The sequence below is a fragment of the Eupeodes corollae genome, chromosome 1 (genome assembly GCF_945859685.1).
Source record: "Eupeodes corollae chromosome 1, idEupCoro1.1, whole genome shotgun sequence".
Lineage (NCBI taxonomy): Eukaryota > Metazoa > Arthropoda > Insecta > Diptera > Syrphidae > Eupeodes > Eupeodes corollae.
Window position 1 is genome coordinate 295,711,700 of NC_079147.1, and position 25,606 is coordinate 295,737,305.

A 25,606-nucleotide genomic window follows, 5' to 3' on the forward strand; every position below is an offset into this window, starting at 1 on the left:
TTTGTTCTTATAGTCCGAAAGAAACATATAAATGATGAAGGACGTATGGTGGTGGTGTTTACGTTACGTATCTGTTGTTACCAACTGAAAGTGCAATTAATTGTCCTGAATCTCATTTTTATATAAGGTTGAGTTTATTTTCCTAGTTTCACTTTGCAAATAGTAAGTTGATGGCTATCGGAAGGAAAAAAATTAATTAGAGTTCAGATTGTGGGATTGCTATTTTATTTTAATTGCATACCTAGATTGACGTATATATAATACAAGTTAAAAAAAAGTACAAGCATATATTCGAAGTCAGGGAATATGTTTTCATTTAATATATAAGAGTACAAAAAAATAAAATAGTTACGGGTTCGAAAACAACCATGACATCAATATTCATAAGTTGATTTATGAATATTTGTGGGGTTGAAACGATTCTAATTAATTTTCTAATTAATATCAGGGTTGTGATGTTTAGTTTAATTAGTTTAATTGTTATGTATGTCATATTTTGACATAAAATGGGGTCATATTTTGAGTGATTGTCAATGTTTTGAAATGTCTACTATTCTAAGAACGCTCTTTTCTTTTTCAGTCTCAAAAACAAATCAATACTTTTTTAAATGATTAACTTGTCTGGAATTTAAATTTCGGCTCAACTTTTTTTGAAATATGTTAAAAAAAACCAAGGATAAGTCAAAACACAACATATCTCCTAGCAATGAACAGGATGATGATTTTGAAAATTACAAATATTTTTCTATTAGACAGAACTATTTTAGTGTCTTACTTTGTTTCTGGAAATTCTCATTAGTTACATTTATCTCTATATGAAGTTTTGAAAAATATTGTTTTTAATCATTTCATGGTTTGGAAAATACGTTTTGGAGTTGAATTTGAGTGCATTTTTATTTAAAATCTTTGTTTGAAAAATTATTGATGAAATTATAGTTCTGATTTCAATTTAAGACATTAATGATTGACAAAATGTTTACCAAATTGACGTTTAGAAAGAAGAAGACCTTGTTTTTTTTCCCGGTTGAGCCCCCAGAATTGGTTCTATCTTACCTCGGGTAAAGAATTCGGCTATAATATTGGAAAAATATTACGAACTAAACGAACTTATTCTGTTTTGTTGTTCAACTTGTTGCACTTCTTTTATTCTTATCCTTATAATAATTTTAAATTACTTAATACTTTTTTAAATGGAATAATCCCATATTCATGTTGGTGTCATAAACAGAGAGTTTCATTAATTTGTTTGAAACGAGAGGACAGTTTTTAAAACTGTAACTAGATTTTTTAATTACTTAGGGCTGTCACGCCAAAGGTCTTGGGTTCAATCCCTGCCTGTGCCAGCTTAATTTAAAAAAAAAATACGGGTACTTGCGAGTAGTTCTTGTCATGAAAAGTGCTTTCTCAAATTAGCCGTTCGGATTCAGCATAAAACTATAGGTCCCCTCCGTCCCTCACAACCTTACTCGCACAGGAATGGTTGAGAGTTGTAAGCCACTAGGGACTAGTTCTCAAAGGACTGTTGCACCACCTAATTAATGATTAACAAAATGATCACCAAATTGACGTTAAAAATGAAGAAGACCCTGTATTTTTCCCGGTTGAGCCCCCAGAATGTTTGTATTGATTAGATCTTACCTCGATTCGATTTTAAAGTTGAAAAAAATGTATGAAACTTATTCTGGTTTATTCTTCAACTTGTTACAGTATTTATAGTATTTTTATTCTTATCCTTATAATATTTTTAAATTACTAAATACTTTTTTAAATGGAATTATTTTATATCCATGTTGGTGTCATCAACAAAAAGTATTATTAATTTGTTTGTAGCATTTTTAAAAAAAAGCTATTATTTGAATATTTTGTACTAAACAATTGCTGTACATGATAAAATTTGTACAATAATATAAACAAAAGTTTGAAGGCAATTGTTTAAAATTGTGAAATTATTATAGCCATATTAAATTTTAAGACATTTTCAAAGTAAAGTGCTTGTTTCCCATATTAAGGTTTGTTTCACAGTTTTTTTTACCAACTGTCACTTTTGAGTCGTGCTAAAGTTCACCTTTTTCAATAAGAGGTACTTAGTTTTTTACTACTTAGCAATGGTTTTTAAAATAACTTCCTAACAATTAACCTTGATAATTAGTTTTGTATACATTTTGCGCCATTGAGTGTATTAGTTGACGGTCAAATTTAAGGTCTGTTTGCATTCCTGAGGCATAGTTCTTAGTACGATGATAAGTTCTTTTGTCTATTCTTAATAATCTTTTTCTGGTATCCCAATAAAATTTAGAAGTGTCAGAAAATAAAGACTTGTAAGAGTCAACATAATCACTCACAATAAACAATCTGTCTAAATTTTATCACCTCGGGTTTTGACCTAGAAAATCTATAAAAACTACACGTTTCAAAGAACAAGAACACATAAATAGTAAAGGACAACAAACTTTAAAAACAATGTAAACAGCTCTATGATGAGTAGGAAATAAAACTATTTACTAAGTTAACACAAAAAGAAATACATTTGTACTAAATTTTAGAACTAATCTATAAAATCAAACATAACCTTTTAATTAACGTCAAATGTTTGCATAGAAGTTAATAAACTAAATATTCTTGATGGAGGACAATCACTTTTTGGCACTATTAACAAAAATAATTAAAAACAATAACATATTATTTGCTGCCTCGTGTAGAAGATTTAGTCTTATCGACGAATAAAGTAAGTCACAAGAAAAAAATAAACTGCTTCTTGATTCTTTGTTTGTTTTTGAACTTTTATTTAAACAAAATTAATTCACATGACGTGCTTAAGACCCAAAAACAAAACTTTTTTAAAATCTAAAAACCCATCTATAAAATTCATATCTTTATAACTTTTTATACATCATAGATACTTATATTTACTAAATAGAAGAAACAAACTTGTTTATAAACTTTGATTTATTCTTTTGAGGTAAGTATTTTTTTTATCAAACTTTTACTATCGTCATAGTTTTATTGTAAAGATTTGGAAAGGTGTTTTTGTTTTTAATTAAAAATTTCTTATTTGCTTAATATTAGGGTTAAATAAAGTCTCAAGTTTGTATAGTGATATTCTTTTTTTATATTAAAAAAAAAAACAACATGGATACGAAGAAAGTTGTGTTTTTTTAGTACTTTTCCAGGATGTAATTAACTTCAATTTATATCCGTACTTACTCTCTGCAATTTTAAACTTTTTACCAAATTTATGTGAGTTCCCAATAAACTTACCTGAAACAGAAAAGAAAAAGAAAATTATTAAAATCATAAAAGCATTTTTAAACAGGAAAAAAGAAAGCAACATAAATAAGAACATCATAGTCTAAAAATAAAGATTCATCTTCTAATAAATATTCATAGGGCTTATCCTCATTTGTTGTTGTTGTTGTTATAATTTTCCATGTCATGTATCTATCCATGTTAACAATCTATTTGGTTAGATATTTAAATATCTATAGATTGTATCTTTAACAATAGACTTTCTACATAACTTTGCTGCAGGAAGGGCATGGATATTTCCTCTTTGGCCACATGTTTCCCCACATTAAAAAAAAGAAACAGCAACAACAAACCGACAAGAGAACAAGTGGTGTCACTTGTAATGAAAACTCATTCAAAAGGATATCCTCTTAAATAAAAGTCATTTAGTTTATTTCCATTGGTAGATACAAATATATCTACATTTTACATTGTGGGGGAGTTCTTTCTTTCTCATCGTGATAACATCTCCCACGCATTTTAGAAAACGTACTTAAAGTGAAGATACAAGTTTCTGACAGTGTGGAAAATTAGTTGAGACTTTATAATTTTGTGTATAGGCGATAAAAAGGCCAACAAAATGAAATATTATAAAGGAAGTATAAAAAGGACCTTTAAGAGCTTATACTTAAAACAAAAATAAGACTGAAACATAGATCGGTAATGACATATCACACAACAACAAAAAATAAAGTTGTTGACAGTGACACTTTAGAATTTATTTAACCTAAATAAAGTCGTTGTTGTCGTGTCGTTTGTCCTTTGCATATTTAATTTATCTCCTACAATCTTAGGGGATTTTCAAAAAAGGTTGAACTATTATAATGAATTTGATTTGTGTATATTTATAGTTTTAAGGGTAAAGTTCATAAGAAAATTATAGTATAAGGGATGTTTCTATAAGCTGAAAGACGATAAAGGTGTTCCTTTATGTGGGTGGCTTGAATATATCGTGTTCATTCAATCAAATTAATTTCTTTAAATAGAAAACAAATATTGATTAATGATTGTATGATAAGAAGATCAAGATAAAGATATTAAGAATGTTTTCTTTTGTTTTTAATACAGAAATTAACATTTCCTAATAGAGGTGTTATCATGTTATCATGAAAGACGGGGACTTGGGGATATTTTTTAGTACTTGCTGTTTTATTTATTTTCAATATGCCCTAGTTTTTCTTCTTTTAAAAACTTTTCCAATATTCAAACCCATAAAGAAGCTGTTAATAAAGATGGTTATTAATCATTTTTTTATGTTTCCGAATGTGTAATAAATTTATTTAGGAATTTTAGAACAATGTTCTCAGTTTAAAGTCAAATTTCATGATCCTAAAACGATATTTTAAATGGTCCTTCGAGCCGGATTTCCCATGGTTAGGTACAGACAACAAACTAATCTTGGGCAGAGACTGAGGCCCATGTACGCATTGGAGTAAGGATTACGGGTTCATGAGGGGTTCGATAAGTTCCTTCTCTAGAACGACAATGAGACATATTTAGGCACTGAATTATTTATACATTGTATCGGGTAAAAATTCACTTGACTGTTTGTTGAGATTGTTAAACCTTAAGTTTGAATTTCTTATAAGACATCTCAGTCCAACATTGGTGCCAAATATGCAGACAACATTTTTAAAAAGTTTGATTCAATAAATACAAAATGTTTGAGATAAAAAAAACAAATGTGGTGTGAATAATTTTAGAACTGTAAGTTTTCTTATACTCAGTTATTTCAATTTAGTACACTTTTAGAACTCATTTTAAGTATTTTCTAGCTATTATGGTCATTGAAACTTTAAATCTAAATGACTTTAAATCTCTTTTTTTGGTTTCAAATTTGAACTTATATTAAAGAAAACTTGGACAAAAGATGAACTAGAAATAGTATTGCCAATTTGTGTAGGTATTTTAAGACAATATTTTTAGTTTAAAGTCAAATCTAATGATTCTCAAATGTAGTATCATGAAATAAATTGAATATGTTGTTAAATTGCAGGATTTTAAGCCACACAATATTTATTGGTATTTAATTTAGTATACATTTAGTACCGATTTCCATAATTTTTGCGATGTAGATTGTTAAAGCTGTAAATCAAGATGGTTATTAATCGTCTGTTTTATTTTTATTTTCGGTTTAGAATTTATTTTAAAATAATAAAATGGAAAACGTAGGTGACGGATATTCTTGTACTTGTTATTTGTAATGAGTCACTGTCTTTCCGAATAATTCCCTTAATTTAAAGCTATATTTCACTACCTAGGTTTTCAATTGTTCAGAATTCATAGCATTTTGTGTTTAATTGCAGACTTCTAACATATAAAATATTCCTTTTTATTAAATTTAGTACACTTTTAGTACTACTTTTAATCAGTAATTATTGGTATTTATCTAAATAGTTTGAGTTTCTTAGAGTTTTTGTTATTTCAAGATTTGTTCTTTTAATTTAGTACATTGTTAGTACTAATATTGTTTTCTTGCTACAATAACTATGAAATTATTGATTTCTTTTACTTAATCTCTTATTTGTGTGCAAAAATTTTAATGAAACATCAGTTAATAAGTTGCAATTCAAGATAAATAAGGAAATAGCTCTGAATTAACATATCCAATGTTTTTAATGTTGTATCTCTTTTAGCACAACACAATTCTTTGTATTTACTGATTTGTTGTACTAATCATCAAATGCTGAAATTTAGTACACTTTTAGTACTTATTTTAATCATTCAGTACTAATCTTTGTTTAAAAATATGAAATTCTTAAAATTGTTTGTTATTAAATGATATCTTCTGTCAATTTAGTATATTTTTAGTACTTTTCCTAATTCCCCGCTATAATGACTTGAATATTAATGGGTTCTTTCTCTTCATCTCTTATTTTTAAACCGACATTTTAATGACATATCAGGAATCAAGTTCATATCATATTTCACGAATTCTTCACTCAAAAATGATTTCTTACACTTACTTTGCTTCTTAAAGAAAATAAATTGATTAATCTTTAAAGTTTAGTTACCTCCGATTTAACTAGCTACTTCGTTTACAAAATTAGCCTTTAAAGTGAAAGTGACTTTAGTAAACAAATTCCAAACATCAACTTCCATGGATCAATCTGGTTAATTTATTTTGTCTATCTTTGTATGACAACTTGAAGTGCAACAAAATAAATCACCTTGCTTTCACAAAAACGACAAAAACAACAACAACAACAAAAACAAAAACACCTCTCAAATGTCAGATTTATATCGCAATGTCAACTTGCTTCTTGTGGATTTGATCAAATAAAAGTTTATAAAAAATGTTGAAATAATCTTTCGTGCAAATCATATGTCGTTTCGTTTCTCTTAAAGTATTTTTCTATCTTCTCACGTTTAGTACTTGTCTCGTTTATAAAATAAAAACAAATTCACAAACAGAGTGTACCCATCCAGCCATCTTCATCCAGCTACAATCACAAACCATCGCACCCATTCTCCAGTTCCGAACGAATGTAATTAATGCCGCCGAACATCATCAGTGTCAATTTCTTGCTCCATGAGGCGCCAGCACATAGACGCCAATTTTTATGAATGGGAAAACCCCCCATCAAACGACTGACGACTAAAGACCGACGACAATCTACACGACCGACGCATAGAAGGGCATCCTCATCATCATAGCTCTATGAATTTTTGCAAACACATGATGCTGATACATAGATACAATGAATATATACATTGTGTATACATATCTATATTTATCACTCCCTCGTTAGAGAGTACAGACTAAAATTCACTCGGTTTGGGTTTTTTTTCTTTTTTAATAATGACAACAGAGCGTCAGGCGTGAAATAAACCTAAACGTGCCTGCCTCACGTCCGGCTTTAGATTCAGCCTCAGCTTCAGCATCGGAATCAGCTGGCTGACCGACAATGACGACGCGAACGGCTGGCCGGCCGGCCGTTGGGAATACTCGTAGCTATTTTAAGGTGCTTTTGCTCTCGACGAACGCCGATGCGCCTACCTGTCTGTATCTAACCTACTATAGGTGGAAAATAAAACAAAATGAAAACGGTGAGTTACTGCAGGAGCACCTGACCGTTGTTTTTTTGCGATTTAGATCGTTGAAGCTAGTTAAATGGTCATGCTTCTTTGAGAGCAGGGACAGGGAGAGCATCCAGCTCCAATTACGACGCAAAGAGTTTAATGACAGGAGGAAGTGAAGGTTTTTTTTTTTTGATTTTAATCTGAAGTCAGGGAAGGAAACAATAACAAAAAAGAAAAAGAGAAAATAGTTTGTATTTCCTTCTACGAGTATCTGAAAAGAGTTCAGGGAACGTAATCAAATCTTGTGGTTAGAGATGGTGGATACATGTTGATCAAAATGATTTATCTGTAGAGAAGAGGGATGCAGTTTCATGGTTTTAAAAAGAAAGTTTTACGAAATTTTACAAGTTTTAAGAGAATTTAGTACTTTTGTACTAAAATGCTTTGTTTTAACGTTTGCCGGCAATTATTTTAGTTTGATATGAAAATTTTGCGGAAAGTATTCAAAACGATTATAATGGACCTTAAACTGAAAGGTATAAGAATTCAAACACGTTGTAATCGCTCAATATTTCTGTCTGTCATTTAAAAAATGCTTTTCCAATAAGAGGTTTTATTTTGATATTAACAAAAAAGAACTATTTTTAAAAGAAACCAATAAATGTCTATTTCGTTTTAGAAAACAAGGATGTTTTAAAAAAGGTGCCATGCCTACGAGTCTATCATCATGGGCATTTTACATGAGACCAATTTGCAAATTTGTGGCTGTATGGCCTCGATAACATCAGAAATACCATTTGTGTGGTTTAAATTAGATTGTAAAACATTGACAGAGTACTTATCTTTAACGTGGCCTCAAAGGGTGACCAATTATTATACCTTTTAGAGATATAACAAAGCCAGGATTTTTTCTATCAAAATTGTTAATTCGTTGCTTGTTAAAAAAACCCTTTTAGTAATCGCGTAGTTTTTAATTGTTTAATGTCAAAAAGTGACTCTTAAAAAGTGATAGCTGTCAAAAAGCGGAGTTTTCAAAATAAAACATCTTAATGGAAAACAAATTTGAAAAACGTAATTGCTTTAAACAACTTTAGTTCTCAATTTTGTTTAGCTTACCTTAAAATTGAAGGTAAATGAATTTAATTTAATTGTCTAAATTTTGTGCTTTTGTAAGTTCTCTGCTAAATATATGATTTTACGAATTTAGAATGGCTGAAACATTTTTTTATTATTTGACATTTCATTTAAGTTAATATTACAAAATGGCTACTTTAACTTATCTCATAGATCCCAAAATTACTCCAAAATGTCTGAAATTTCAGGATAAGGTGTAATGATTTTTGTTTTCACGATTCATTACTTCATAGGCGAGTTGTAGTAGCTTGGGAGGATTTTTAGAACTGCAATATGCAAGAGACACAGTATGACCAAATTGAGGAAAAAGGGGTAAGTAAGGACGTCTATATTCTTGAACAATTTTAAGACAGGAAAAAGACAGAGTGTGGTAAGGCATTTCATATTCGTAGAGTTTGGTTAAAGAACGAATCTCTGTACTTCACAGTACAACCAAAGTTGGGATCAAAAGTAGCCTAACTAGTAAAAGTTTAAGGTGATAAATGCAAGCAAAATAACAGTTACAAGGACAAGGCAAGTAGTGATCAATTATCAATTATCTTAAAAGCTTTTTTTTTTGAATACTGTCCAAGAGGTTTGAGTAAGCTTCTAGAGCATGACTTCAGAGATGGTACTTATATTGGAAAGCGCTCAAAAAAAGATTGTTTAACATTTCATGCTCTTATATTTACCTAAAACAGACAAGAGACTGACTTTTTCATGAGCATTCTCACCTCAAATAACCTTTTTAGTACGATGTACTAAATAATAATAATTACCATGTTAAGCTCCTAACAAAACCTTATTTAAGATTATGTGATATTCTATTTACCTAAACAAGACAAGACTGTCGTTTTCATGACTTTTTTTAAACTCAAATTACCGTTTTAGTACAATGTACTAAATAATAATAATGTCATAGTTTATTTTTAGTTTAAACTTTATATGTTTATGTTTAACATTTGTATTTATCAATAGAATAAGAGTATACTCATGATATTAACTTCTTTTATGTAAGTCATAACAATTTAATGCATCTGCAACATGTTGCTTCAACAAAACCGTAAAAATCTTCTCAAGACACTCAACTTTCATTAAACCTTTTCAATCAAACGTATTGTGTGAGTAATGTGACAGGAACAAACCAATTACATCATCATCACGATTATTCTATCAATCACTGCGAAAATAAATAAAATTTCGAAACAAATTAAATATTTTATCTAAAGAGACACTTATTAAAATCAAGAACAAAATAGAAATAATAAAAAAGAACTGTCCGTTCAGCTTGAATTGCTTTGGTTGTCTAGATACAAATTATTTTAAAATTTTTACTTTTATCTATTTATACCAGTGCCGGCTGATAAATAAAAATTTCACATACGAAGTGACAGAAACACAAACAAAAATAAATAAGTTGATAGTTAAAAGTGCGATTGAAATAAATACAAACTATACATTTGTATAAATTCATTCATAAATTTTGTAATATAATATTAAAAGCTATGTTTTTGTCTGGATATTGGTTTCCTGTTTAGTTTGTAATCTTATCAAAGTTGGAATTTCAATTAGAAAAAAAACCTCACAATTTGTTATAGTTGGACGCACTTCAGAAGTGTTTTCTTATAGACTCGTTGATATCAAATTATTAAGACCTAGCGAATTTATTAATGAGCAGGTTAAACCACAAATTCAAATAAAATTCCATAAAAATCATTTCAAATTCAACTACAGTTCCTTTCTTTTTTTTTAAGGAAACGGGTTTTCCAGAATTTTTTAGTACTACCCGAAATTTATATACAGTACAACTGTTTATAGATCAAGTTTAAGATTTCATGTGATTAAGTCTTTTTTAAATTCTGACACAGATTAAGTACCGGATTATGTTCAAATTTATAATGTGTCATCCTGATGCAGATTTGACATTTAAAAATTTGATTTCAACTCATTTCAATACTAGTGAATAGATAAACTTGTATTGTTGATGAGTAATATCAAATTGTATCTCATCAAATACAAAAAAGTATCTTAAACTAACAGAATTAATTCTCTCTCTCTACTTTTGCAATAGAAACTAGTCAAATTAAATTGAATTAAAGTGGACACACGAGTAACCTCTCTATCTCGCCAGTGTAAATATAAAAAAATAAGAAATATAAAGTTGCAATTACAACACATCTGAGGCACGTGAGCTAACAAATGGGTATAATATTTTATATCTTTCTGTCTGTCTGTCTGTTGTTGTTTTTGTTCATTCTTTCTTAAGAATATTAGGGTGTGGACTCTTGGATAAATATGAGGGAGTGAAGTAGAGATTAAGTTTGTAAATTGTATCCGGATTCTGTTTTATTTCTTTTTAAAGTTGTATTTTGATTACCTACTTCCACTTAAGGTTGGTACAAGTACACCTCTTTTGATTTCTGTCATTTAGTCATTTCTTGTTCATTTAAATAATTAATCGTTCAATAACGTTTCTCGATGTCAGGTTTTGTCTTAGAATGACTGGAAATATAGAATTAACACTATTTTAGTACACTTGTACTAAAATATTGATATACGCAGGCAATATAAATAAATAATTCTTTAAATCCAGTGTACTAAAAACCTTTACGAAATTATGTAATGAATTATTCTTTAAAACAGTGTACTAAAAAATGATGAGACTTAAGGTAGGATAGGATCAAGAATACACCTTTTATTATTTAATTCTGTCATTTAGTCACGATTTATTCATTTAAATAATTCATCTTTCAATAACTATACGAATTGTCAGTTTTGTACTAAAGAATAGCTTGAAACATAGACGCAACAAAAATTAAGCACATTTGCACTAATGTCATGAACAGCTTCAACCTTCATGAATATTTTATGTGTATGTTTTTTTTTCCAACAATTGTTCAAGAAAGGATTTCACGAATCAAGTACATACAAATGTGAACTAAAAAATGCTACGACTAAACGTAGGCATGAGAATGCATCTTTGTTTTGCCTAAATCTTTTATTTTTTCTCGGTTTGCGTATTAAAAAATAAATAAGGTTTGAATAAATATTCTGAATGTTAGTTTTTGTTTAAAAAAATCACTTGAAACATAGAAATAAGACTGGTTTAGTACATTTGTACTAAAGTTATAATAATCGTAGCTAATACAAATATTTGTTTTTTTTTTTTTAGAAAATCGTATAAGTAATGATGAAATATAACGCTATTTGCAAAGATTCATTAAGGAACAACAAAAAGAAGCTTGTAATTGCCTTAACAGTTTCATATTTCCTTAGCTGAAGACTTTTTTTTAAGATCTTAAGACGGTTATTGCAAGCATTTTTGCGAAATAAAAACTTTCTTGCACATTTTTGAGACAAGAGAGGTTTTCAAATATGTTAAGCACAAATTAATTAATTTTATTTTATGAGCAGCCATGTTTTTAAATATGATACAATTTGAATGAAATACAATAGAATTTGCCTGAAACTGTGTACTAAAAATTCACTAACATATGACGACGTTTTTGTATTGTTTTCATTTGAAGATAGATGTTTAATCAACTTTCAAAATTCTGACTATTAATATTTTTAGTACTAAAATTGTCATTAATTATTTTAAATAAACATATTCTCTATTGCCACACCCATACAAGTAAAATAAAAATCAAAGTCTCGAATTAAAACTTTATCTTCAATAGCTTTTTATAATAAAGCTTAAAATGATATGAGCGACAACCTTGAAAATTTAGTGATTAGAAATAAACGTAGATTTTTAAAAGAAACCATTAGAGACTACTTAGACAGAGAGATAATAATAAAAAATCAAAGAGCTGATAATACGGTAAACAAGTTAATAATTTAAGATTAGAGGTGTATTCATAAAATGAAAAAGTTTAATTATTAAAATAAAACAAGTAGACATTTTGAAGAGATACAATTATTTTCGAAATAAGCTTCTTAAGAATGAAGTTTAAAAAAATACATTGATAATTTATAAAGAAATAAAGTGAGTACTAAGAGTTCTTTTATTACTATATATCTGATAAAAATCTTAAAAAAGGGAGCACGAATCCCGAAAGGTTAATCTAAATTCATTGATAAGATATGTTACTTTTTTTGTTGTTGAATTAGAACATTTTCATTACATTGCGATTTTTAAATAGTATATTTTTGAAATTTAGTACACAAATTTAGTCCAAGCTGCTATAAAGATGAAGATTTAGAAATTCTGTCTAAATCAGGTGAAGCCACCTTTGGAATCTAGATGTGTATTAAGGTGATAAAGTTTTCTATCGACGCATGCTAATATATATGCAAAGCTGCGTGAAACCCATTTTCAGGTTGATTCGATTAAGCATTTTTCTGTGAAACACAATTCAATTGTATTTCGAATTCACAACTCCACACTGAATTTTAAATGCTTTCTTTGTAGGTTGCAGAAAAGAATCTTAAACTAGAAAAAGTCAACATCTTCTGTACTTCTGTTGTTTCAATATTTTTGAAATATTAAATGTTTAATAGCAAAATTTATTTTATGAAAGAAATTGTGTTTATTCTAACTTACACTTATTAAAATGCTTTCTTTGTAGATTGTTGAAAAGAATGTTGAGTGTTTTGTACTAAAAAATGGAATAAAACACCAACTTCTTAATAATGTCTGTCAATTTTCTTAAAAACTAAAAACAATTTAAGTTTTAGTACAAAAGTACTAAACCAACAATAACAATGTTCACCGTCATGTAAACCCACCTCTTCGATGAATAATAATTTGTATAACGGTATTTAATTACTCATATTATTAAACAGTCAATTTCTGTGTCAAAAACTCAAAACAAACCCAAAAATAGCCTTCAATCAATGAATTTTATTGTTTCTATCCCCACAATCCAAAAGTCATATAAAAGAAAACATACAAAATAACTCATAATACGATGTTGATGAATATGGTAGACATTATTCATAAATATGGCCACTTTTAGTACATGCTATCGCATATGATGGTGACTCCATTTGCTAAGACTTCTTCGCACGTCATATTTTTAATACCTGGTCAAGATGGTTGGGGATGAACATGAGCAATATGTTTTGTTTATATACATTTTCGTTCTCCTTGTTTGTTGCTTCGAGTATATGTAAAGAAAAATGGCAACAAAAAAAAAATTGAAAAACCTTGTCAAAGTGAGTTACATGTGTGAATAAAATTCCTTACCCCGCGTGCACTTTTCATCATCATCATCATCAACAAAACATATTGTTAATGTGAACGAACGCAATTGTAAACACGCGACCGACGACGACGATGAACGACACAGCAGCGCAACATCATAATAACAACTAAAACAACAACAAAGTTTGACGGAGAATGAAGAAAATACTATAGAAAGATATTTGAAACGACCTACCTAGCAGATACAAAATACTTAGACTGAATCTAAGCACAAAACCTAGCCAAGCCAAACTGTGTTAAAAACTTCAACTAGAGAAAAACTAAAATATATAAAATGTTCTTCTCGCTGAATGAATTGGCGATGAGATTTCTCTCGAATTGCTTTTCTTGTAAAGGGTGTTTTTTTAGGGACAAATAACTTTGAAATATAATAAAACAAAAGATGGTTTCTTTAAATTGATATTAAATTTAGTTTATTTGAAAAGTAATCTTAAGTGACAGCCAAGGTTAGCTCCGTTTATGTTGAAATGTCAAAGCAATCTAAAAATAAAGCATTTGACAGCTGAGATAAAATGGCCGCCAGTTAAAATGGTGTTGCAAATTTAAAGTTCTATCAACCCAAATAAAAACACCCGCTTTCTGAAATGAGCAGCCCAAGCTCCACCGATATCGCAGCCAACCAGCCAGCTCAGCGGTAGCGTCATATAGCTAGCGTCACATTGACTGAAGTCAAGAGACTTTTCTATTATAAAGACGAAGCTGGTTAGCGTCATAGTCGTCATCATCATCATCATCATAATCATCGGCGGCTTGGATGGCGGTGTGGTAATCGCATACCCCCAGCCCAGATGCACAATTGTCTCGTCGCGTTCGGGACGGTCGTCGTCCGTCGGTCGCAGTCCGTCAGCCTTCGCCATCTCTTTCCGAAGACGTAAAACGTCATAGCCACAAAGCAAAGTTTGCTAGACATCGCATCAGCTTCAGCGTCAGCAGCAGCAGCAGCAGCAGTACAACTGCACTGCAACTACACTATTTATGTACAATCTCATTTCTGCATGCATCAGGCTAAGTGTGGTGTGTGAGACTGCATTTTCCGGCTTCAATCTCGGTAAGCAGTTTTTGTTGTTGTTGCTATTTTAGCTGCAAATTTTATGTGAGTGATATTAGAGGCGGTGGCAGTCATCATCAGAAAGATAGATAGATGAGAGACATGGAGGATATTGTGGTTAGGTTATCTAAATGCGAAACACGCAAAGTTTTCGTGTAATAAATGATGATGGATGGGCGGGGGGCAGATGAACGAAGTCTGCGGGCTTGACTTTTAAATGTTAAACACAAATAATACATATATATGAAAAAATCGCGTGTTCTAGACGTCTGATGAAGAATTGCATAAGATTTTATTTTCAAAGATGATACTTGATTTTGAATGGTGTTTTCTTCGTTTTTTCTGAATGTGTACTAAAACTGTACTAAACTAGCTAAAACATGTTTTTCACGTGAGAAAGTTAGTTTAAAGCACCTTTTTTGCCTAGATCTTGAGACACTTAACAACATTTCAAAGGTATTGGTATGATTCATTAGCCATGAACCTTGAAGTCCGATGAACAAGTCAAGGACAATGGGATATAATGATTGATAATTTTAATCATAAATAGGTTAATTCTTTGTTACAATAAATTTGAATGTCAAATTTTTGTTGATTTACAAGATAAGATAAATTTTGAATTGGACTGCAACCTAATAAAGTTCGGTAACCAGGTTATCGAAAACGTGCCTTGACGACTTCGCAGTTCTAAAAGTTCAACAATTCCTTCAAATTCCATCGAAAAAATGTTTTTAAATGTAATGAACTTATAAAAAGTGCTTTTTTGGAGCAAGTGGCACAAATCTTATCTCAAGGACCATAAATGATGAAAATAACTTTTAGGGCAGCTGTTTGGTGGTATTTGCTATTTAGTGGGTACTTAAACTTTTAAATGTTGAAATGTCAAAAATTAAGTCTTAAAGTTTTGGATATAAAAATAAGAGGAAAAAGCAGTGTTTAGCAATAGATTTCACATTCTTGATGTGTGGTTCGAAAAAGATACTCTTTACTTTATAGTACGTTCAAAATTGAGCTTTTTGATGGTATTGCGTATATTTGGTCAGAACTGTTTGACAGGAAATACAAAAGGCTGCTTCGAAAAAAAATGACTGTACAACAATAAAATACATCCATAGTTATTCCAAGCGTTTTAATCTTTTTTAGAAACACAAATGTTTGAGTTATATTAAAATTCGGTAAGATTGAAGTTTGCTTTCTCTTAACGTCAAAAAAATCCTTATCACAAAGTACAGGGTCCGGAAAAAAGATCTCCCATATTTTAAATGTCAATGACAAAAATAAACGATTTAAGAGAAGAATTTATTAAATTGGAACCAGACTTCTTTGTGGTTCCTAGTAAACTGATTTAAGTTTAGTTGGAGGAAAGTCATTTGACAGTAGCGATCCAAATTAACCTAACTTTTTGCCCATTTTCTTCGAAAAAATACGGACCTGACACACCAAATTCAGCAACAGCACACCAAACTGTCACATAAGGGCCACGCCATTATGATTACTAAAACCGGGACGTAGACCTCTATCTATCTATACCCGGAATACTATTTTATCTATAAATAGCTTTAAATATAAACGTCTAAAAATACGGTAGGTTTTTTTGCCGGATCCTGTATTTGAAAAGACTCAAACCCACTTGAAAATCTGTAAACTGTGCAAACAAATAATGCGGTAGCTGTCAATTATGCTGTCATTCAAAAACAGTGATGCCAATAGTTTCCAATTTTGAGTAAAATATTATAATTTCTTCTTTTAAACAAGAAGAAAGAAAGTTGTGATAAATCACATTGATTACAGATTTAAAGACCCGAGCGCATTACTTTCAATGACATAGTCAATTCTAAAGCTATTTATGTCATTGCCATTTTTAAAACTATTGTCATTTTAAATTTTACTAAAATTAATATCACAAAGCGGCTACTCTTTCACTGTTAGTATTTTAATAAATCGTCTTCTCAGTCTTTGACGTTTCAAATTAAAATGTCTATTTTCCTTATTTAGACTTGTTTGCTTTGTTTTGTTTTATGAACTGTCACTTTTAAGACGTCTTTAAATTGACATAAAAAATAAAATAAGATAAAACATTACGAGTAAGTATTCAATTCAATTCATTAACAGTACAAAAATTTAAAATACATTTTCTGACATTTCTCTCGTGGCAGGTGAAGCGTCCTAGTTTCCAAACTGTCAAATTGTGTTTCATTTTCTGTACAGTACGTTCAGAACTTCAAAGTCGTATTACTTTATTCGTTAAGGGGACGACTTTTTTAGTGTTTAACCCGTTAATTACAAGCTCGGAGGAAAAGTCTGAGCGTTCCTGTTACAATCGCTGAATAGAACAAATTTCAAGTATGTGACAGGGGTAATATGACTCCGATTCCTCCAATCATTTGTTAGGTATCAAATTAACTGTCCTTATAACAAGAACTGCCATTTAAAAATCCATCACAAAAAGTCACAAAATTACAGTAATTTGTAAACATATGAACAAATGTCAAAATCATCAAGCATTTGTTTATAGTTTGAATCTGTATATCACTGAAATTTAGTAAAAAGGTAGTAGATTTTTGACAGTGAGTGTTACCTTTTTCGAAATCGATTTTTATCTTTTAAAATGTCAACAAGTTTGTCATAATTTACAACAAAATCATTTATTATAATTATGTATTTGTGTTCTACATTTTCGGATTAAGGTTTTAAAGATATAAGATCTTTTGACCTTTTTCTATAGATATAGAAAAAAAAGTAAATAAAAATAAACATAAATAGAAATAAAAATGTAGAAAAACCAGTTCCCATCATTTAAACGAATTGAGTCGATTATTTTTGTCCTATTATCCAAAATCAATAAATTTCAACAAAAAAAATTCGATTATTGGTCTCGAAGAGGAGACGTGATCAACAACAACAACAACACCAATAAAAGGGTCTAGTCAAACACTCTTGATGGCTCTAACTTTCTTCAGGTGGTTCCTATCTTTTCTCTAGGTAGATAGGTAGGTAAGGTACTGAGGTTCTCTTAGGTAGACATGTTTATAGTATTTGAAGTCGACACCACACCACCGGTGCCCGTGATGGTGGCGGGTACTTTACCTGTGGTATTCTTATATCTTGAAACCTCGACTATTAACGAGTAATTTACACAAACCCCTTTTAAATAAATCCATGAAAAGACAAGACACACATGAAGCACCATCAGAGTCAGAACCCGGAGGAGACGACAAATGGGCACCAAAAATGCCGGTCTTTCGTTTTCCTTTTTTTTTTTTGATTTCAGTTGTTATCAATTCTTTGTTTCTAATTAAAGACCCCTGGCACGATTACTTGACTTGAGTTTGAGGATCTCTCAACTCAACCTAGGTTTGTTCGTTTTTATTTTTTGTGTGTATAAAAGAAGATTGTGAAGTTCTTTTAGTAGGTCTTTTGTGTGAAAGATTGGGTTCCCTCCAAAAATACAAAAAAATATATATTTATACTTTTTTTATATTATTCGAACCTGTTGATGAGTTTTGTGGTTCATAGACGATATGAAAGAGGTTATTCAACTCACCTGTGTGTTTTATTTTGGCGTATACAAAACATTTTTCGGTAGGTACCTTACCTACCTACCTACCTGAGGTTGTGCGTCTTAGACAAAAAAGGTTTGGAATGATATGGACTAGCTACTGCAAAAAAGGTTAATAACCTTTGCCATTTTTGTTTCTGTTTTTTAAAGGAGGAATTGGTAATTGTAGTATTTAAGATTTTTATCATATTTTAATAGCGCAATTCAAAGAATTTGAATACTTTTATCAAATGCTTGCAATCTCTGTTGGTATATTAAGTCAGTTATCAGGTTTGAATTTAGCAAAGGAAAAGGAATTTGGTTAAACTGAACTGAACTTAAGTTTGAAGGAAGTAAAGAGAAATGACGAATTATTAAATAAAAAGCTTTTTGACAGAAGTTTGAAGCTTAAGAAATAGATTACATCTGAAGATTCGATGTCCGCTGTCAAAGTTTTGACAGTTAAAATTCGGTTCGGTAATTTATCATGAAATATTTTCAAAATTGTGGAAGTTTACTTCAAAAACGACACTGGTCGACAATGTCTTGTTCCTGGCAACTAAGTTGTAATATTTATATGGGGTTTGGAGACCTTAATTTTAATTTGAATCCAAAATGATTCAATCTCTCCAACTTTCTGGAGTATCAATTTTTGAAGCTATCTAAATTCATGAAGTAATTTTTTTCCAGTAAAATTCATAATGGTTTTCCACATCTATAATCCCTGTCTTCAATAATCAATTGAAATATTTGAAGTATTTTATAAAATTTCCGAAAAATCATCATAAGTTTTTAAATTTCACTTGTCCCACCTAAATCCTTAATAAATACTGAACGTAGCGATCCAAGCGCTACCTTAGCGATTTATACGCCACCTTAGCGATCCACACGCCACCTTAACAAATTTGAAAGTAAGAAATGCCCGTCTGGCAATTCTATATTCATATGTATATAATTTTAACCTGACAATGCCAAATAAATGAAATGTCAAATAAAATGCAACTCTAAAATGAAATGTCATAGAAAAATAAATGGAATACGCAGGTTCAGACAACATAAGGGACTTGAAAGTAATTCAAGTTTCTAGTATCTGATTAGACAGCTGCCAAAAATTTGCCTTCCAATTAAGACAACTTAATTGGAAGGTTGACTGGAAAGTAAGTCAAGAAAAATCTCCCTTACTATCAAGTCAAGTCTACTTCTGTCAAAAAAACAGTTTGTTATGACTTTTCATTCAACTGAAAGCTTAACTTTGTTGGGCTATGATTTATTGCGAGAGTTCAATCTCGTGTTGGATAGGGTATCTTGGATAGGTGGATTTTTACCTTGTTGAACGGGTTGGGTAGCTGTATTGAGATAGTTGTCAACGAATCACGAACACGCATCAGCTTCAGCTTCGTCTGCTTTATGGTGGGCCTGCTTCGACGTTGCTTTCAATGACATTCCTATTATTTTATCCCTCCAAAAAGCAAATATTTTGTTTGTTGACATTTTTTTACAGCTGTTGAGCTGTCAGACATAGCAAATGTTCAGATAATTGAATTAGAGCTTCCGTTTGGACTCACATTACGTTCTTTTGCCTTACGATTGTCAAACGAAACGTGAGATCGAAGCTCCATTGTGATACCATGCAATGAATTAATATGGCTGAACTCGTAAACGTCAGGTGAAGCCGAAGCTAAAGCGTGTTTGTGATTCAGCCATAATGTTTTTGGTAGTTTTTGTACTATGAATTTAAAGTAGAGGTTTGTGAAGTAAAGTTTTGAATTTGATATTCATGACACTTGAAAAACTAACTAGTTGCTTTGGTCGAAGTTCAAGTTCAAAGAATGAAGTTGACTGCAAATTAAGTTCCTTATGATGTCTGAACGGTTTACAAAAAAAGTTAAAACGGTTTGAAAGTAAGTTTTCGTTTTGTAACTAATCTGTCAAGTTTTTAAAATATATTGAAAAAATTTAACTTAAATTCAAAAATATCTTCTCCAAGTTTTGAATTAAAGTTAAATTTAAAAGCGACTTAGTTGCAGTTAAATGGAACACCCTGTTTTTTGTATGTGATATTTTAGTTCTGTCAAAATTTTTGTTGAATATTTAATATTTACATACAACTTAATATAATTGTATTGTAATTTAAAACCAAACACTTAAGATCATTTTTTAATGAAATGAGAATAATAAATGTATAATAAAATCAAGTTTTATTGCAAAATGTATTGCTCATTTATTCTAGACGTGTCATAAGTCAACTACCAATCACCATACATAAGATTCAAAACTGTATGTGAAAGTCGCAACTTTATGAGTAGACAGCCCTGTTGCCACCTTGGACAAAGATTAATGTTTAAACTAAACAAATAAATATTTTTTGCTATAAATTTAAAAATACTTGTTTTTAATGATGTTTGTTAATTATTTTTCCAGAGGGTTTTTACATTTTGTATACATACGAGTATATTGTATTTTCAGACAGTGCCAAAATAAAAGTACCTAAATTTTGTACATAAATGTAACGTAATTGTTATTTTTATGATGTTTTCATAATTAAATTTTGTGTAAAATTTTAAATGAATTGTAATGGGCCAGACGTTAAAATATTTATTTCTTTTTTTGATGAATTTTTGGTTTTTATTTTTGTCAGAAGGAAAAAACTTCAATCTCAGTCAATGCTCATGACAAAGTTTGGTGAAAAATATTTAATAAGGTGTGAGATGTCAATGACATTCAGACACCATGTGGAGAATATCATAAGACACACGAATGTCAAAAGAAAAAAGAAGTAACAGAAGAAATAAACAGCATAAAATTAGTTAGTACTAAATTTTAGTACATTCGGGGTTTTTGGCTTATTTCAACGAAATTCTAAACTTTATCTGGAAATAAATGATTAAAATATGAAATCAGATCAATTTTATATGAAGTCAGATCAAATCATAATGTTTTCCTTTGGCAGATACAAAAAGAAACACAATGGAGAGATATATTTTTATTTTTGAAAACATTTAATTGATGGTTTAACTGATTATTTGAGTGTTAATTTGAGACATCAACTGGTTGCGGTGGATGACAGGTGATTGTGGGGATTGTATAGAGTGGCGATCGTGAGGCCATTGTTCGCTTTGGGGTTTTTGTTTACCTTTGTAATGATAATTGATGGTAATAAAAGTGTGGTATTTTTTCGATTGTACTTACAAATATGGTGGAACGGTGAATTTCTTTTTGTTATATGGTAGTGATGATTATTTTGCAAAGAATTCAAAAGAAAAACAACAACAGATTCAGTGATAATGACCGTGAACTATCCGCTTGATGATGTAAAAAAATGATCGTATGACGAGAAAATATGAAGTTTTGTAGGTTATTTAGTTATTAGTTTGAAATAAGAAGTTAAATAAATCTTATTGCAATTTAAATGATAAAAGCATCATATTTAACAGAAAACATCTGTCACTTCGTCCAATAAATTGTCATTAAAAATCAAACTGTCAAATTTAAATAATACATATTTAGCCACTTTTAAATTGAACACAGAAGAGTTCATTAAAATGTCTTTAAATTTGACCAATAATTTGCAATCGTGGTTTCAAGTTAGTAGCACTGGAATTTTTGACACCTGTCAAACTCAGTTGTTATTTAAAGTGTCATAATAATAGTTGGAGGAACCTATTAAATTGTTAAGGAATTTGGCTAGTAATTGGAGACCATAACTTGAACAAAATTTGGTTTAAAAAAAGACGAGTTACAAGCCACACAAAAAGACCAATTTGGACTATATTCTGTGCAAATTTTATGGTAGTGTAACTTCACGTTATATTCTATTTTTACGTATTAGCATTGATATAAGACTATCGATGTCTCAGCATGCTTACTGCAAAGGGAAATCTGTAGAAACAGCCTTGAACACTCTGGTAAGACCTATCGAATACTCCCTAGAGCAAAAGGAATATACCATATTGGCCTTCCTGGATATTGAGGGCGCTTTCAACAACGTTGACATATCCGCTATCACTTCTCCTATTACGACCCTATTCGTCGAATACCCACTCTGTGAGTTGATTAATCTAATGCTAAAAAGCAGGATCATGAACTCTAAGATAAGGGATTTTTGTACGAAAAGGTCTGTCTGTAGAGGCACACCGCAAGGTGGTGTTCTGTCTCCTCTCCTGTGCAACATAATGGTTAACGAACTTCTAATATCCCTCAAAAAACAGACCTCGAGCTTTTTACACGGAAATACAAGACCCCAGTAATTGTCCTTCAATAAAAGCTGTACCACTAATTTTTACCAATGAAGCCAAATATCTTGGTCTGATACTGGACAAAAAATTAAGTTGGAAATCTAATATTCAGGAAAGAGTAAAAAAAGCTACAGTAGCTCTTTTCCTTTGCAAGAAGGCCATAGAAAGCAAATAGGGTTTTCAACCTCGCATAATCTATTGGCTATACACATCGGTCATCCGACCAATACTTAAGTCACATACTACGACAAACTCAGCAGAGTCCAACGCACTGCATGTCTCTGCATAAGCATTGAGAACCACACCCTCAGCAGCGTTAGACACTCTCCTCCATCTGACTCCCTTCGACATCTTCAGTAAACAAGTGGCAACGAGTACAGCTATAAGACTCAACGCCTCATCTCAATGGACGAACAACAATGTGGGGACTTCGTCATTTTGAACCTCTTTGGTTCAAAGTACACAGACTACACTATTCCAAAACTCCAATTTGGAAAAAACTTCCAGGTATCTATTCCATCCAGAGATGAATTAGAGGACAAAAAACTCCTGGATGACAAAAGCATCCATTTTTATACAGATGGATCCAAGACAAATGACGGAGTTGGCAGTGGTGTGTACTCAGTTTAAGTTTAATCTAAGCATCTCATTCCGCCTCCCTAATCATTAAAGCGTCTTCCAAGCGGAAATTTTAGCGATCAAAGAGGTTCTCTCCTGGCTAAGAGGAAACGTGATATAAACTTCTGATACCCACATCTTCTTGATTGATGGTTTCTCAACCATATCTCAAACGGCCCTCGATTGTAGATCGTCTCTAATGGAGACGGCGCAGAAATTTAACTTTCATCTCTGTTGGGTGCCGGGCCACAGAGAAATCACGGGAAATTGTAGAGCCGATGAACTCGCTAAAAATGGAGCCGTCATGCTTTTTCATCTGAAAGGGGGAGGATAGGTTAACCGATAGCTAATGTAAACTTCTGCTAAAAGAAACAGCTTTCGTGATAGTGAACTCTAGGTGGTGCAATTTACCAACATGACAAAACTCATATGGCCTTCACTGGACCTAAAGCGCTCTAGACTCTATTAAAATGTTTAGATTTCATTGTATAGTAAAAAAATAAGCAAATAGTTTTCCTTGAGAAAAAGATGACATTGAATTTTTTTAATATTAAGTTTAAGACCATTGACATGACACCAATTGGATAAATCTATTATACTTTCTGACAATCTTCTTAACTTTTTACTTTTAAAAACCGTTTGAGATCATCTGAATTAATCGTAGTATTTAATCACTGAAAGAATATCATCAGTAAAATGAATGAAGAGGAGTGGATCACAATGGCTTACTTGGCGAATATTTGACGTGGTTAAAATGTCCTTAGAGCATACGTAATTTATCTGAACTTATTCAGTTCTACCAGTGAGATATTAAGATAACTAACGAAGCTTTTCTAAATAAAATCCAAATATTTTTATAGTGTTAGAAGTTACATTGAATCATAAGCCTTACTGAAAGCCGTATAAACTGCATCAAGTTGAGATCTTTATGCCATATATGATGTGAAAAATAAGTTAAATTTGTGACCGTTGAATTACCCTATAAAATTATGAAGAACTCTATACTTTTGAAACCGAAAAATGGATAACCCGTTACAACGAAACCACCTCCTGTAAAAGGTTCTTTCCGGTGGCTATGAATTTTGTATATCCATGAAAATTGGATTTCCAAAGATCTTAAAAAATCAAAGAAACTTAAATATTGAACAGGTGGGCGTGGCACAAGATGTGTTTTTTTAAATGAAGTTACCAATTTTGTTAGTTAAATTCATTTTATATTTTCTTTTATTATTTGAAATAAAACAAGTTTAAAACTTTTGGGTTCCACTTCTTTGTGTGTATGTTGCAAAATTTAAATGCCAAGAACAATTTATAACTTTTTAAAATTTTCTTTGATTAATTAAATTCTATGAGAACAAAAAAACGTAAAAAGTGAAAGCTGTTAACTTTACCCATAAAAAAAAATAAAAACGATTAAACTATTCATTTATTTGTGAGTCAGTTTTTTTTTTATTGAAAACACAAACAAAAATTTATCCAAAACCAGGTCATCTTTAATAATGCAAAAAATAAAAATGTAAATATAATTTCACATAACACTATCTACTTAAATTATCCACTCATCAATCAATCTTTCATTTCCATTCATTATAAAATTCTCTTGCAAACCAAATCATCGAAATCACATTTAAATTTCTCAATCATTTCGATGAACTTATGAACAATAATTTATTAAAATTAATTATGTGCGGTAGGTAAGGTAGTTATCTAAAATCTATAAAGATACATGATTGTTGCTTTAAGATTTTTCAAGTTGATTTCAAGACTTTATCTAAATATTTCTCCAAAAAAATTGTATAGATAAACATGAATAATACTATTTTGAATATACAAGATGGAAAAATTAAGTTAGTTTTGTTGTTGGGGTGCGATAATTTGGTTAACTTTGTTGGACAATGTAATACGATTAAGGCTTTACTATATCAGCAGCAGCAGAAGCAGGCTTGTCGTCTTTCTTTTTATTTTTGTATTTTTATTTTTTATTTATTTCCTTTCACCACATGTGAGCTAAGCTCTTCTGGCACTGGCATTCATTTCCCCATATCAACTTATAAAAATAATAACACACTCCATCTACTTTACCAACAGTGGGCCATCGAATTTCGCAATAAATAAATAAATAAATAACTTACAAACGTATCCAGCAGAAAAGAAGCGAAGAAACTAAGCAAATAATAAAACAACAAATTTGTATCTTTTTTTTTTGGTACGTTGCTGTTTATTTGTTGTGTGTTTTCTTCTTCATTTTTTGTTACCTGATTTTTGAAAAAGTTCATTGACCATTAGATATTTATCTACATGTATAGATACTTTTGTATTTTAGATCGGAAGAACCCAAAAAGGGGAAAAAATCATGAAAGATTTATGTCAAGATATTTGCTGATTTGTAAAACAAAAACAAATTAAACAGAAAAAGAAAGAAAAAAGAAACTTGAATAAAAGTGGTCCAAGAACAGTCCCCTGCGGCATTTCACATTTCATCTTATTTTGTCGATACAGTAGTGTAGCGGCAACATAATGCTTTGTGGTACGCATTT

The 25,606-nt window shown here is 30.6% G+C and overlaps 1 protein-coding gene across 3 annotated transcripts in view; it reads right to left on the reverse strand.

Moving 5' to 3' along the window:
• The window catches only part of LOC129940853 (cyclic AMP response element-binding protein A), a 124,974-nt gene that overhangs the window by 34,691 nt on the left and 64,677 nt on the right, over positions 1–25,606 (reverse strand). Inside the window, exons 1-2 of one of the 3 annotated variants that reach the window (XM_056049358.1) lie at positions 13,806–13,874; positions 13,613–13,737 (exon numbers count right to left, since the gene is read on the reverse strand). The exons of 1 other annotated variant lie outside the window; for it this stretch is intronic. In XM_056049358.1, the coding sequence (XP_055905333.1) occupies positions 13,613–13,642 (30 nt within the window). In that variant the 5' untranslated portion in view covers positions 13,643–13,737; positions 13,806–13,874. Of the gene's footprint in view, positions 1–13,612; positions 13,875–25,606 lie in introns of those variants that run through there. One more of the 3 variants, XM_056049357.1, reaches the window with a different exon arrangement.